The following is a 16841-nucleotide window of genomic DNA, read 5'->3' as shown; positions in this document are numbered from 1 at the left end:
AAGCAGTGTGCATGTGAAGTGAGTGTCACAAATTACATACATGTCAAATAATTTAAAAGTTAAATTCTATATATAAACTATGAAGCATTAGGGATCCAATGTCAACATTTTCATACACGTTTCCTAAAATTGGATGTTGGGGTTATATTGCTTCAGGGTCACTTCTCTCAATCATACCCCATTTGACCTTTCTTAAAAACAGGGCATCATAGCAGGTCACTGGAGGAGAGATATAATGTAAAAATTTGAGAAAGAGAGGAGGAAAAATTAGAGGAGAACAGATGGCCACACATCTGCTTTCATCTGCACAGAGGGAGGTACCCAGCTGGACCCAACGCTTCCCTGGAATTCTGCTCCCAACAGGCATCGTGTCTTATCAACGAACCTAAACCTATTACAGATTCAAATTGTATTCTATGGCGGATTAATCTCTCATGCTGTGTACTAGTATTTCTGTCCTGCCAGATTAGTAAATCATAACCCTGGTGAGGAGACAGGAAGACAACAGATTGAGAGGAGAGTGCCTGCTGTGACCCTAGGCTGCCTGTTACTGTAGCTTGAAGGGGGGCATAAACAGAGGATTCTGGAGGGAGAGGATTTGTACCTTTCAGGTTTGGGAAGGGGGGTGGACTGTACCTGCAAAGGTGTGTGGGTAGGGCCTAAGGGGTGTAACTGGGGCGTAGATTGGGTAAGGATTGTAAGAGTAGTGTACCTTGTGGTGGTGTGTAGTCGTCAGAGTCTGTGTCGCTCTCGCTGCTGTCCTCCACCAGGAAGCTGGGGTAGTTCCATGACATGCTGACAATGCCGTCTGACTCGTGCAGCAGGATGTGGGCCAGCATGCGCCCGTGGCAGTCCATCACGATCACCTGGCCGTCCGCAGTACCAAACAATACCTGCAGGGGGAGAGACATGACAACACAGTTACACAGAACCAGGGAGGGACACCAATGGTTAAGTCATCTTGGTCCTAGAATCTGGAATAGAAAACAACTTTTATTGTCCATATGTTACAGCGAACAATGGACATGTGTCTTGGCCCTAAAATCTAGTATAGGATATTTCTGTCTACTAAAAATAATGAAAGTGCAGCGCTAGAGAGATGATCAGCTGGAGAGACAGAAACAAACTTTCCAACAAACTAAACTGAGCTGACATCGTGTCAGAGCACAGACAAACAAACAAAAACACCTCCCTAAGACAGATCATGCAGATAAGCAGTCCGACTTGGAGCTGGGCAGCAGCGAGTCCGACTTGGAGCTGGGCAGCAGCGAGTCCGACTTGGAGCTGGGCAGCAGCGAGTCCGACTTGGAGCTGGGCAGCAGCGAGTCCGACTTGGAGCTGGGCAGCAGCGAGTCCGACTTGGAGCTGGGCAGCAGCGAGTCCGACTTGGACCTGGGCGATATGGCCAAAAATCCATGTCGTACTAAATTGCCGGAATAGATGCGATTATAAACTGGGTGGTTCAAGCCCTGAATGCTGATTGGCTGACAGCCGTGGTATATCAAACCGTATACCCAGGGTATGACAAAACATGTATTTTTATTGCTCTAATTACATTGGTAAACAGTTTATAATAGCAATAAGGCACCTCTGGGATTTGTAATATATGGCCAATATACCACGGCTAAGGGATGTATCCAGGCACTCTGCGTCGCGTCGCGCATAAGAACAGCCCTTAGCCGTGGTATATTGGCCATATACCACACACCCTCGGGCCTTATTGCTTAAACAGAACGATACGTTTATAACATTTAAGTGCACCAGTTTATATTCCTTTAAACTACTACTCCAAGTTTGATGGTTGTAGCCATATTACCAAACGTATTTCATTTCAAACTTTTCTAATATAGGATACTTACCGTAATAATAAACGATATCAGCAAAATGCCTGCTCACCCCAAATGGTGGAACTAAAATACTGTGGCTGTGGAAAAACACTTTGTCTTCCTTCCATCATGATCACAGAAATGGTTAGAACCTGGAGTTTTTCCTGGTCAGGTAAGATCACATTATCAGGAAAAACTACTGACCCTAGTCAGTGACCACTTTCATTTTAATGTTCATAAAGAAGCAGTGTCAAGGATTTAAATGTATGACGCGTTACTGTATAATACATAACAAATAACAGAGCATAATACATATTATATATTAATATAACTAACAAATATACATGAATATAGCATGTACAGAATCAGTCAAAAGTTGACAGCTACTCATTCAAGGCTTTCTTTTTTAAACTATTTTTCTACATTGTAGAATAATAGTGAAGATATCAAAACTATGAAATAACACATATGGAATCATGTAGTAACCAAAAAAGTGTTAAACAAATCAAAATATATTTTAGATTCTTCAAAGTAGACACCCTTTGCGTTGATGACAGCTTTGCACATTCTTGGCATTCTCTCAATCAGCTTCAACTGGAAAGCTTTTCCAATAGTCTTGAAGGAGTTCCCACATATGCTGAGCTCTTGCTGGCTACTTTTCCTTCACTCTGCGGCCCAACTCACCCCAAACCATCTCAAATTGGTTGAAGTCGACTGATTGTGGAGGCCAGGTCATCTGATGCAGCACTCCATCACTCTCCTTCTTGGTCAAATAGCCCTTACACAGCCTGGAGTGTGCTGGGTCATTGTCCTGTTGAAAAACAAATGATGGCGTATCGCTGAAGAATGCTGTGGTAGACATGTTGGTTAAGTGTGCCTTGAATTCTAAATAATTAGCAAAGCACCCCCACACCTCCTCCATGCTTCATGGTGGGAACCACACATGCGGAGATCATCCTTCCACCTACTCAGCATCTCACAAAGACACGGCGGTTGGAACCATAAAATCTCAAATTTGGACTCATCAGACCAAAGGACAGATTTCCACCTGTCTGATGTCCATTGCTCGTGTTTCTTGGCCCAAGCAAGTCTCTTCTTCTTATTGTTGTCCATTAGTAGTGGTTTCGACCATCTCGGCCTGATTCACACAGTCTCCTCTGAACAGTTGATGTTGAGATGTTACTTGAACTCCATGAAGCATTTATTTGGGCTGCAATTTCTGAGGCTGCTAACCCTAATGAACGTATCCTCTGCAGCAGAGGTAACTCTGGGTCTTCCATTCCTGTGGCAGTCCTCATGATAGCCAGTTTCATCATAGCGCTTGATGGCTTTTGCGACTGCACCTGAAGAAACTTTCAAAGTTCTTGAAATGTTCTGAATTGACTGACCTTCATGTCTTAAAGTAATGATGGACTGTTGTTTCTCTTTGCTTATTTGAGCTGTTCTTGCCATAATATGGACTTGGTATTTTGCCAAATAGGGCTATCTTCTATATACCACCCCTACCAGGTCTCAACACAACTGATTGGCTCAAACGCATTAAGAAGGAAAGAAATTTCACAAATTAACTTTTAACAAGGCACATCTGTTAATTGAAATGTGTTCCAGGTGACTACCTCGTGTTGCTGGTTGAGAGAATGCCAAGAGTGTGCAAAGCTGTCATCAAGGCAAAGGGTGGCTACTTTGAAGAATCTCAAATATAAAATATATTTGGATTTGTTTAACAATGTATTGGTTACTACATGATTCCATATGTTAAACACGGCCCCCCCATCAAACCAAGGGGTCAGGTGGGTGTTACACAATGAGTGGTTCTGGAGCAAAACAGCTTCTGTGCAACATCAGGTGAGTAGTAGAGTATTAGAACTAGTTACCTGCTGGTCGTCAGGTGAGTAGTAGAACTAGTTACCTGTTGGTCGTCAGGTGAGTAGTAGAGTAGTAGAACTAGTTACTTGCTGGTCGTCAGGTGAGTAGTAGAACTATAGTTACCTTCTGGTCGTCAGGTGAGTAGTAGAACTAGTTACCTTCTGGTCGTCAGGTGAGTAGTAGAACTAGTTACCTGCTGGTCGTCAGGTGAGTAGTAGAACTAGTTACCTTCTGGTCGTCAGGTGAGTAGTAGAACTAGTTACCTTCTGGTCATCAGGTGAGTAGTAGAACTAGTTACCTTCTGGTCGTCAGGTGAGTAGTAGAACTATAGTTACCTTCTGGTCGTCAGGTGAGTAGTAGAACTAGTTACCTTCTGGTCGTCAGGTGAGTAGTAGAACTAGTTACCTTCTGGTCATCAGGTGAGTAGTAGAACTATAGTTACCTTCTGGTCGTCAGGTGAGTAGTAGAACTAGTTACCTTCTGGTCGTCAAGTGAGTAGTAGAACTAGTTACCTTCTGGTCGTCAGGTGAGTAGTAGAACTATAGTTACCTTCTGGTTGTCAGGTGAGTAGTAGAACTATAGTTACCTTCTGGTCGTCAGGTGAGTAGTAGAACTAGTTACCTTCTGGTCGTCAGGTGAGTAGTAGAACTAGTTACATTCTGGTCGTCAGGTGAGTAGTAGAGTAGTAGAACTAGTTACTTGCTGGTCGTCAGGTGAGTAGTAGAACTATAGTTACCTTCTGGTCGTCAGGTGAGTAGTAGAACTATAGTTACCTTCTGGTCGTCAGGTGAGTAGTAGAACTAGTTACCTTCTGGTCGTCAGGTGAGTAGTAGAACTAGTTACATTCTGGTCGTCAGGTGAGTAGTAGAACTAGTTACCTTCTGGTCGTCAGGTGAGTAGTAGAACTAGTTACCTTCTGGTCGTCAGGTGAGTAGTAGAACTAGTTACCTGCTGGTCATCAGGTGTGTAGTAGAGTAGTAGAACTAGTTACCTGCTAGTCGTCAGGTGAGTAGTAGAGTACTAGAACTAGTTACCTGCTGGTCGTCAGGTGTGTAGTAGAGTAGTAGAACTAGTTACCTGCTAGTCGTCAGGTGAGTAGTAGAGTAGTAGAACTAGTTACCTGCTGGTCGTTAGGTGAGTAGTAGAGTATTAGAACTAGTTACCTGCTAGTCGTCAGATGAGTAGTAGAACTAGTTACCCTCTGGTCATCAGGTGAGTAGTAGAGTATTAGAACTAGTTACCTGCTGGTCATCGGGGGTCCAGATACCACAGGTGATCTGGCTCTCCAGGTTGATCTCTGATGACCAGTGTCTCTGGCCGCTGACCGAGCCCACCAGGACAAAGCCATCACGGTAAGAGATGAGAGCCTGGGTACCGTCATGAGACCAGGTGAAGTCACTCACCTACAGGAAAAGAGGAGGGGGGGGGGGTGGGGTTGCAGAGAGGACAGGTCAGATACTGTACTCAATGAAGAATTTCCATTGACCATACTTTTTAGCACAGGGCTGCATCTGAAATAGGACCCTATTCCCTATATCAGTGTTTTCCAGCTCCAGTCCTCGAGTATCCCCAATAGCAGGTAGCCTAGCAACAGCAGGTAGCCTAGTGGTTAAGAGCGTTCGAATCCCCAAGCCGACTAGTTGAAAACTCTGTTGAATGAGCAAGGCACTTAACCCCAATTGCTCCTGTAAGTTCCTCTGGATAAGAGCATCTGCTATAAGACATAAAATATAAGCACACATTTTGTTGTAGGCCCAGACAAGCACACCTGATTCAACTTGTCATTAAGCCCTCAATGAGTAGAATCAGGTTAGCTTTTCCAGGGCTACAAAAAAAGTGTTCTGTTGGGGGTACTGGAAGACTAGAAATGGGGAAACACTGCCCTATATAGTGTACTACCAATGGCCCCTATTTGAGAATAGGGTACCATTTTAGACCAGGAATAGGCTTATTCCGTGTCCAGGAAACTGGCCCATAGTGTATCCCACCTGAGCCCCGCGATCGTTGACCAGCTCCACAGACCAGCGGCCCTCGTACTGGATCCACACAAAGATCCCTCCGTCTGTGTCACAAGTGGCCAGTTTCTGAAAGGGCTCGTTCCATCGCACCAGGACCACCTTGAGACACACACCACAAGACAGGAGAACTCAGAATCACATGAGCACCATTTCTCCAGAGAGCCACATTTAGACACTGGAATAAAATACATCAAAGTGTGTTAGTCTAATTTCACCAGTGACGTAAAACAAGTCCTAATATCCTGAGTGTCTTAGATAATGAGTTTCTATCAATTTCCACCTCCTTTCATCATGCTGAGCCACTCAGAAGCAGAGCGAGGCAGAACAACTTCAGTGTCTGTCTTCTGTAACACGCTTCAACATGCTAACTCTCAAGTTATACTCTATACTCATGAACACTAAGCAAGGGGGACCATTTGCACCCCACCTGCCCCCATCCAGAACTTCACTCAATCTGGAGAGAGGGCTGAGTGATGGGGGGGTGATGATGATGGAGTGGGGACTGATTAGCTACTTTGGCTGAAGCGCTCACAGAAAGGGGGAAGAGTGTGAGGGAGAGAGAAAGACAGAGCGATAAAGAAAGAGATGGAGCGAGTATGAAAGCGTTAGTAGATGTGAGTAGGAGCGGTGCAGCTTGATGACCACAGAGTCAAAATGGATGATCCCACTGGCAACAGTGAATCACAGATATATGGGCTTTTGCACTGACCCAGATGTCACTGAATAGACAGAGCTGTACGGCACTGTATCTGCGTCACGGCTCTGACCTTTAGGTAGTAACTCTGAGGAGGAGAGGGTTGGTGAACGTGCGACCGATGGTGCGTCTGCTTTTGTCTCATTCTAATCCTCGTCTTTCTCTCCCTCTAGTCTGTTTCTCTTACTCTCTTCATCTGCCTCCCCATCATCTATAAGTACCTAGGTGTCTGGCTAGACTGCAAACTCTCCTTCCAGACTCATATCAAACATCTCCAATCCAAAATCAAATCTAGAGAGTCTGCTTTCTATTTCGCAACAAATCCTCCTTCACTCCCGCCGCAAAACTTACCCTAGTAAAACTGACTATCCTATCGATCCTCGACTTCGGCAATGTCATCTACAAAATAGCTTCCAATACTCTACTCAGCAAACTGGATGCAGTTTATCACAGTGCCATCCGTTTTGTTACTAAAGCACCTTATACCACCCACCACTGCGACCTGTATGCTCTAGTTGGCTGGCCCTCGCTACATATTCGTCGCCAGACCCACTGGCTCCAGGTCATCTACAAGTCTATGCTAGGTAAAGCTCCGCCTTATCTCAGTTCACTGGTCACGATGGCAGCACACGCTCCAGCAGGTGTATCTCACTGATCATCCCTAAAGCCAAAACCTCATTTGGCCGCCTTTCCTTCCAGTTCTCTGCTGCCTGCGACTGGAACGAATTGCAAAAATCTCTGAAGTTGGAGACTTTTATCTCCCTCACCAACTTTAAACATCTGCTATCTGAGCAGCTAGCCGATCGCTACAGCTGTACATAGTCCATCGGTATATAGCCCACCCAATTTACCTACCTCATCCCCATACTGTTTTTATTTTATTTACTTTTCTGCTCTTTTGCACACCAGTATCTCTACCTGCACATGTTCATCTGATAATTTATCACTTCAGTGTTAATCTGCTAAATTGTAATTATTCACTCCTATGGCCTATTTATTGCCTACCTCCTCATGCGTTTTGCACACAATGTATATAGATTCTTTTTTTTCTACTATGGTTATTGACTTGTTTATTGTTTACTCCATGTGTAACTCTGTGTTGTTGTCTGTTCACACTGCTATGCTTTATCTTGGCCAGGTCACAGTTGTAAATGAGAACTTGTTCTCAACTAGCCTACCTGGTTAAATAAAGGTGAAATAAAAAATAAAAACCCACGTTGCCATCCTCCCTCACTCTCTCTCTATGCATCCAAAACACACTTCTTTCCCTACCTCAATCTCCCATTCTCACTCCCTCTGTTTGTCTGGTCTTCTGTAGCATGACTGCCTATTCCCAGAGGTATAATCCCATGCTTGGTGCACCTCTCCACAGACCCAAAGCACGTGGAAAACACACACACACACACACACACACACACAGGCTTTATCAGGGCTTACACTGACTGCAGGCCCATCAGATCAGCTCCCCTATGGGCTCAGACCTAGATTACCCCGCTAGGCTCTGTCTCTCTCCATCACTCTCTGCACTCCTATATAGCACAGGAACCACTTTCACTAGAACACACTGTGTACTGTCACAGGTCAGAGTTGAAAACCTGTTCTGGGGTCATGACCTCCGCTCAGATACAACTGAGAGACAAGATAGGCAGAATTATAAAACAGATCTACAGAACGTGCAGATTAAGTCCCTGTCCAAGCAAATGCACTGTGTCAAACACACCTTCAAAAAGACTGAAGAATAAAGGATGTATTCACCAGCTGTCATCAGCCCTCCCAAACACAGTGTTGTTAGTATTCATTTGTACATACATAAACCCATCATCTCCACCTCCAGCTGGGCACAACAGGTGAGCATCTGAACACCCATCCCTTCTACAGCCTCTCCTCACAGCCTAAAGCCTGAGTAATAAGGGGTCCACTACGCTAGATTTACAGTGCTCTCCCACCCACTCACTCTGGCATAAATCCTTCTGCAGTACTATAGGCCTGTCCCCAGTACACACCCACAGGGGAGCCACAGCACAATGAGACCAGGCCTGCTGCTTTAGGGCTGGAGATAGAACTGTAGGTCCTTATAATGATATGTCTCTGTAGGGCAGGCCATTCACACACAGCTGAAAGGACCCCTATACATCATCAGGCTATAAAGTCACCAGGTGATGTGGGGGCATCAGGGCAGGGAAAGAAAGCTCATTAGGTTTTCACCGTGATGATGACACTTTCTAGAGGCACGACCAGACTACACAGACAAGGGATGAAAAAATAAATAACCAGACTGTTTTTCTAAAGGCTAGTCCAACCATTTTATTTTGGCCTATAGCCTGCTGCCACTGCACCGTCTACAACCTCACTGAAGCGAAACGTATTTGTCGGCCTGCATTATACAATCTATTACTGCAGTAGTCAGGGGCACAGGCCTGTACCCCTTGATTAGATGGGGAGGAAATACAAATACAGAGATCCTGATAACAGCTTTGGTTACACACACATATACAGTACCAGTCAAAAGTTTGGACACACCTACTCATTCAAGGGTTTCTTTATTTTTACTGTTTTCTACAATGTAGAATAATATTGAAGACATCAAAACTATGAAATAACACATATGGAATCATGTAGTAACCAAAAAAGTGTAAAACAAATAAAAAATATATTTTATGTTTCAGATTCTTCAAAGTAGCCACACTTTGCCTAGATGACAGCTTTGCACACTCCTGGCATTCTCTCAAAAAACGTCATGAGGTAGTCACCTGGAATGCATTTTAATTAACAGGTGTGCCTTGTTGAAAGTTAATTTGTGGAATTTCTTTCCTTCTTAATGTGTTTGAGCCAATCGGTTGTGTTGTGACAAGGTAGGGGTGGTATACAGAATATAGCCCTATTTGGTGAAAGACCAAATCCATATTAAGGCAAGAACAGCTCAAATAAGCAAAGAGAAACGACAGTCTATCATTACTTTAAGACAATCCGGAACATTTTGAGAACTTTTAAAGTTTATTCAAGTGCAGTCGCAAAAACCATCAAGCGCTATGTTGAAACTGGCTCTCATGAGGACCGCCACAGGAAAGGAAGACCCAGAGTTACCTCTGCTGTGGTATGTTGAAACTGGCTCTCATGAGGACCGCCACAGGAAAGGAAGACCCAGAGTTACCTCTGCTGCAGAGGATAATTTCATTAGTTACCATCCTCAGAAATTGCATCCCAAATAAATGCATCCCAAATACATGCTTCACAACATCAACTTCAGAGGAGACTGCGTGAATCAGGCCTTCATGGTTGAATTGCTGCAAAGAAACCACTACTAAAGGGCTCCAATAATAAGAAGAGACTTGATTGGGCCAAGAAACACGAGCAATGCACAGGTGGAAATCTGTCCTTTGGTTCAATTAGTCCATATTTGCGAATTTTGGTTCCAACCGCTGTGTTGCCGCATGTATGGTTCTCACCGTGAAGCATGGAAGAGATGGTGTGATGTGTGGGGGTACTTTGCTGGTGATACTGTCTGGCACACTTAACCAGCATGGCTACCACAGCATTCTGCAGCGATACGCCATCCCATCTGGTTTGTGCTTAGTGGGACCATCATTTGTTTTTCAACAGGACAATGACCGCAAACACACCTCCAGGCTGTGTAAGGGCTATTTGACCAAGGAGAGTGATGGAGTGCTGCATCAGATGATCTGGCCTCAACCCAATTGAGATGGTTTGGAATGAGTTGGACTGCAGAGTGAAGGAAAAGCAGCCAACAAGTGCTCAGCATGTGGGAACTCCTTCAAGACTATTGGAAAATAATTCCTCATGAAGCTGGTTGAGAGAATGCCAAGAGTGTACAAAGCTGTCGTCATCTAGGCAAAGGGAGGCTACTTTGATGAAACTAAAACATAATATATTTAGATTTGTTTAACACTTTTTTGATTACTAGATGATTACATATGTGTTATTTCATAGTTTTTATGTCTTCACTATTCTACAATGTATAAACAGTAAAAATAAAGAAAAACCCTAGAATGAATAGGTGTCCAAACTACTGACTGGTACTGTATACACACACACACACACACACACAAGGGGAGAGCGTGAGTGTGCGTATTTAGCCCTGTGTGGGGCTGGGGGGATTAGTGTGAGCTGGTCAGGCGGCCTGAGGGGGACAGCTGAGTGCCTGGACCGCACCGTGACGCAGCGATTTAGGGGATCAGACGTCACATGGAGACAGACAGGATCAGACTTGGCAGCTACAGAACTCACAGGGCCCAGGGAAACAGCGCACTAAAACAGGACAGCCCCAGATACAGGCTAAACCAGCACAGTAGCCCAACTTTCCCTGTCCGGGGCCCTTACAAGGATTCTTATTTAAAGGGCAGGAACGGGCATACCAATGTACAACCACACAACACGAATATTACTACTAGGATATTTACAGTGAGCACCAAACGTATTGTGACATGTTGTTTTGGCTCTGAACACTTTGGATTTGAAATGACAACAATGACTGAGGTTAAAGTGCAGAATGTCTGCTATAATTTGAGGGTATTTTTATCCATATCGAACTGTTTCGAAATTACAACACTTTCTGTATATAGTCCCCCCATTTTAAGGGAACAGTAATGTAATGTGACAAATTCACATGTATTAAAGTTGTCAAAGGTTTAGTATAAATATCATACCCCCCCCAAAAAATGCTAACCTCCCTTGTTATTGTAATGGTGAGAGGTTAGCCTGTCTTGGGGGTATGATATTTGTTTGTCTATAAATTTCTCACTCGTTAATCATGATTCATTCAGGATTATCCGTAATCATGGCAGGATCCACATTAATGTAGAAGTGTCTAGAAACATTATTCTTAAAACGGGAGGTCTATGTACAAAAAGTGAGGTATTTTGTCAAAAGGTTCACCTGATATGGATAAAAAAAAAAAACTGAAATGAAAGGTGACAGTCTGTACTTTAACCGGAAGGTTGCAAGTTCAAACCCCCGAGCTGACAAGGTACAAATCTGTCGTTCTAACCCACTGTTCCTAGGCCGTCATTGGAAATAAGAATTTGTTCTTAACTGACTTGCCTAGTTAAATAAAGGTTAAAAAATGTAAAATATATATTTTTTTAACTCATAGACAGTGTATAATTTCAAGTGCTGCAGTACAGCGCCAAAACCAAAAATGGCACTGTCCCAATACTTTTGAAGCTCACAGTAGCTAACATTCAATAAGTCTGTTCACAAAATATAAAAACATAAAATAAAAAAATACTTTCTCTGCCTCTCCCACTAATAACGGCATTCAGGTAACAGAGAGGCGCCAAGTTCAAATCCCCTTAACACTAATATCCTGACAACTGCAGGCCATTGACCACTTTTATCTGGAAAGTTGGCAGCAACAGCTGACAATTGGCAGGCTGGCAGTGAGTGTCATTGTGGCCCTGGCCCCTGAATGGCCCCTGCCTGTGACTCAGGGACCCAGCAGAGAACCAGCAGGGACCCACGGAGGACCCGGCCAGCTTTACTGAGGTGGCAAATCAAATAAAGGGACAACTGTACCATGCATTGCCCCAGCAGCCCAGTCAGCAGAAGGGGAGAGGACACTTGTACTGTAGAAATACAATGAATAGAATGGGCATCCCCATTCAACTTTCCAGGGTTAGAGGTTCCAAGCCATCCTATTCATTCTATTTCTATGACTGGTACAACCAGTAGAGGAGAGGAGTGAGGACAAAGGTCTGCTGGATCCAAGGTTGTCAAGGTGGAGGGGAGTGTTCTTTATACAGGGAAATGGAGATGAGGGCAGGTTCTGCTGATGTGCAAAAAGGCATCTTAGAACAAACTGAGAACAAACTTATCCAGCTGTGCCAAAGGGAGTACACTGAGTGTACAAAACATTAAGAACACCTGCTCATTCCATGACGGACTGACCTGGTGAAAGCTATGATCCCTTATTGATGTAACCTGTTAAATCCATTTCAAATGAGTGTAGATTAAGTGGAGGAGACAGGTTAAAGAAGGATTTTTAAGCCTCGATACAGTTGAGACATGGATTGTGTTTGTGTGCTATTCAGAGGGTGAATGGGCCAGACACAAAATGTAGGTACCTTTTAACTGGGTATGGTAGTAGGTGCCAGGGGCACTGGTTTGTGTCAAGAACTGCAACACAGCTAGGCTTTTCACTTAACAGTTTCCCGTGTGTATCAAGAATGGTCCACCACACAAAGGACATCCAGCCAACTGGACACAACTGTGGGAAGCATGGAAACAACATGGGCCCGCATCCCTGTGGAACGCTTGACACCTTGTAGAGTTCATGCCCTGACAAATTGAGGCTGTTCTGAGGCCAAAAAAAAGGGGGTGGGGGGGGTACAAATCAATATTAGGAAGATGTCATTGCCCTTAGGAGCTGATCAGTATAATGTTTTTGCCCCTGATAGTCATTACTGGATTGGGGGAGCGTAAACTGATCCTATATCAGATCCAACTCTCTGGGCCTGTGTTAACATTCTGTTCAGGTTTTCAGCAACATTTAGATAATTACAATCAGCACCCATCTAGGAACATTTAGGCCCACCCACAGCAATAAAGACATGCACTGCATAACAAAGACAAACCATGTTAAAGAGGTGGTTGTCCAAAAACTTGCAACTCAGTGACAAAAGAGCGTTCTCCTCAGTGACCCTCTCTGTGATGGGAACGTGAAGGGCAGACCGCCTGAATCAGCCAGCACACTACAAAAGTAAAGACGCAGTCAAGCGTCTTACAGAATACCGACAGAGCAGACATGTAGAGAGAGAGAGGGACACACACACACACACACACACACACACACACACACACACACACACACACACACACACACACACTCCTCCTTTGCCCCAGCTCTCCTCTGTCTCAGTGTCTGACGTGACATTAAATCAGACCCGGAACTCAATTAGAGAAAAACGCTGTGCTAGGACCAACGTAGGGGCGGGGGGGGTGATTTGCGGCCGGACACCAGAACAGGACCTGGAGATATTTTATGGGAAGATGAAGCGTTGAGTAGGGGCTTTATTAAATATCGATATCTGATAATATGACACAGACGACTGGTCCTAATGGAAGGTTAGGATGAGTAGAGGAGTGGCCACTCGCAGACTAGTGGGATTGGCCTGGTTTTACCATGGAGTTGGCAGGGTTTCCGCTATCACTGCATAGGCGGCGCAAGACCCCCTTCAAACACACATATCCCTGCACCTGAGATGAGACGAGTGTGAACTGCATAACAACGTCCTCTCCAGGGATAGATTAGCAGCTAAAGCGGTCACTGGCCTGTGACACCAAACACAGCACACGCCACTGAGGCCGGGGTCACTCACTCTCTTCCTTCCTGAAGGGGCTCTGGAGTAATAACAGAGGTAGAGGCATGTAGGGTTGGGCGATGTCAACTTTTCTCCTATCGTGATTATGTACCCATAAAACATTGTGAGATATATGATTATTTCAGCCCCATTGGCCACTGCCCCCCCCCCCCAAAAAAAAAAAAATTGTTGGTGAAAAGAATAACAATAATTAACAAAACCTCAGCTAAAACAACAGTTGGGCTATAGCACGAAATCTAATGCAACTTTATGACAACACCTTCATAGGCTAAAATATTTTGGAAATAAGCTACTGTTCATAACTTCAACTTGTCTTAAAGCTAGTATGATAGGCCAGTAGGAGGAATGAGGATGGGTTATTGGCGATTTGGCTTTCAACCTCGCATGGATCATTTCTTTCTTAAGCTTTAAACTTGTAATAAAATAAACAATTCTATAGGCTTTTGATATTGTTTGATTTGTCTCATTTTCATTGCTCTGGCTACTTAAGTTTAGGCTATTCAAATCTCTTTCTGACTGGACATTTTGCTGCTTTGGTGGGCTTCTCCGCTCTGTCTGGCCTACATTCCTCTCTTGTGGTCTGTAAGCTATATTAAAACCTATTTATTGAAATAGGCTACAGCAAATAGGAATAGGCAAATTACTCAGAACGTCACTTGTGCGCTACCAAGTTCAAATAGGCTAAACCATCGTCTGTCACCATCACCTGCCAATTCATGATGTCATCACTGTCGACAACTGATGTCTATCATCTATCATGTCTAAGATCGCCCAACCCTAGAGGGATGTAGAAAACAGAGGGGTGCTCAAAAGACATGAGGGGAGAGCTGCCGGAAAGAGGAAGACAGGTTATGGGAGGAAAGAGAAGGAGGGGGCAGTAAGCAGCAGAGAGGGGTGTCAGAAGACATGAGGGGAGAGCTGCCAGAAAGAGGAAGACAGGTTATGGGAGGAAAGAGAAGGAGGGGGCAGTAAGCAGGAGAGAGGGGTGTCAGAAGACATGAGGGGAGAGCTGCCAGAAAGAGGAAGACAGGTTATGGAAGGAAAGAGAAGGAGGGGGCAGTAAGCAGGAGAGAGGGGTGTCAGAAGACATGAGGGGAGAGCTGCCAGAAAGAGGAAGACAGGTTATGGGAGGAAAGAGAAGGAGGGGGCAGTAAGCAGGAGAGAGGGGTGTCAGAAGACATGAGGGGAGAGCTGCCAGAAAGAGGAAGACAGGTTATGGGAGGAAAGAGAAGGAGGGGGCAGTAAGCAGGAGAGAGGGGTGTCAGAAGACATGAGGGGAGAGCTGCTAGAAAGAGGAAGACAGGTTATGGGAGGAAAGAGAAGGAGGGAGCAGTAAGCAGGAGAGAGGGGTGTCAGAAGACATGAGAGGAGAGCTGCCAGAAAGAGGAAGACAGGTTATGGGAGGAAAGAGAAGGAGGGGGCAGTAAGCAGCAGAGAGGGGTGTCAGAAGAACATGAATGGGGTGCTACAAGAAAGTCACAGAAAGCAGGTAGAAACCGAGAGAGAAGCAAGAAAGGAAAGAGGATAGGCAGAGCTAGAGACAAAAACCCCCCTGAAGTCTGAAAAGCAGCCAAGCTTATGCCCGTAATATGAAATGGAATGACTGTGTACAGATATAAACCTTGATTCAAAGCAGGGTACTGCCAGAGACCTCACAATACGATACTATGACAATACTTTGATGGCCATATGATATGTATTGTGATTCGATACTGTTATTTTATTGCAATTTGATGTTCCAAACATATTGTTTTGGAACACCTTCCTAATATTGAGTTGCACAACCTTTTGCCCTCAGAACAGCCTCAATTCGTCAGGGCATGGACTCAACAAGGTGTCTAAAGCATTCCACAGGGATGCTGGCCCATGTTGACTCCAATGCTTCCCACAGTTGTGTCAAGGTGGCTGGATGTCCTTTGGGTGGTGGACCATTCTTGATACACACGGGAATCTGTTGAGCGTTGAAAAACCCAGCAGCATTGCAGTTCTTGCCAGAAACAAGTGCATCTGGCACCCTCTACCATAACTCATTCAAAAGGCACTTAACACTTTTGACTTTCCCATTCACCCTCTGAATGACACACATACACAATCCATGTCTCAATTGTCTGAAGCCTTAAAAATCCTTTTTTAACCTATCTCCTCTCTCCTTCATCTACACTGATTGAAGTGGATTTAACAAGTGACATCAATAAGGGATCATAGACTAACCAACTGAAAGCTATGTCATGGAAAAAGCAGCAGAAATAAGTGCTGAAAACATGTTGGCTAACTATTTAAAAAGAAGATGGAGAACAAGCTATAGAATTCAAAATACCGTAGTTTGTAGCAGGTACAGTCGTCTTGCGCCAACTAGCTATAGTTAAAAAAAAATATATATATATATATACCATTTTAAAAAAATAAATCAATACATCTGCCTCAAATATCAATATAATATCATATAATTTCCCCTCCCCATCACTACCATGCATCCATTAGGACCGATTAAGACTATGAACTAGACCCATCTAGTGTATCATATCATAGTAAAGGCTAAAGAAGAGAGGGCAAAGGCACAGAGAGAGAGAGAGATGTTATTCAGGTTGCAAATATAAACATTCTGTTACCAGCATTATTCTGTACAGTTTTTGCCATAACCTCAGATCTGTAAACTAAGACCAGTTTGTGCAGTGAAGAGGCTGGTAAACAGGTAGCAGAGGAAGCAGTGTCCCCAGGGTCTGGTAGTATAGGTAATAGTGCCCCCAGGGTCATGTATGTCTCTCTGTAGAATGCTTGGTCTGTCTGAAACATGCAATCACACAACATAACACTGGGCTCAGGGCAGGCATGTTGAAAAACAGACTCCAGACTGAACCCATGGGTACTGGCAGGTGTGTGTGAGAGTGTGTGTCTGCTCATTGTCTACTGCTGCAGAGGGGCTTGAGATGGTGTGTCACACTTCAAATACCAAAGTTAACACACACCTTGCAGCCTGGTGTGCCTCCATAAACCTTCACTTCGGAGTCTGTAGTGATGTCCACAAAGGATTTTTTTCTAATTTCTTATTTTTAGCCCCAAAAGTAAAACGGGCCCCTTGAGATTGGCACTGGTAAGGTTC

The 16841-nt window shown here is 44.3% G+C and overlaps 1 protein-coding gene across 2 annotated transcripts in view; it reads right to left on the bottom strand.

The window, feature by feature from the left end:
- The window catches only part of tulp4a (TUB like protein 4a), a 53848-nt gene that overhangs the window by 21632 nt on the left and 15375 nt on the right, over positions 1 to 16841 (bottom strand). For both annotated transcript variants that reach the window (XM_036975985.2, XM_036975984.2), the window contains exons 3-5: positions 5681 to 5809; positions 4934 to 5095; positions 713 to 893 (exon numbers count right to left, since the gene is read on the bottom strand). In XM_036975985.2, the coding sequence (XP_036831880.2) occupies positions 713 to 893; positions 4934 to 5095; positions 5681 to 5809 (472 nt within the window). The remainder of the gene's footprint in view (positions 1 to 712; positions 894 to 4933; positions 5096 to 5680; positions 5810 to 16841) is intronic.

This window comes from Oncorhynchus mykiss, chromosome 4, assembly GCF_057628025.1.
Source record: "Oncorhynchus mykiss isolate SJ-2025 chromosome 4, ASM5762802v1, whole genome shotgun sequence".
Classification (NCBI taxonomy): domain Eukaryota; kingdom Metazoa; phylum Chordata; class Actinopteri; order Salmoniformes; family Salmonidae; genus Oncorhynchus; species Oncorhynchus mykiss.
Note: the sequence above shows the minus strand (reverse complement) of the source record. Positions and strands in the feature narration are given on the sequence as shown.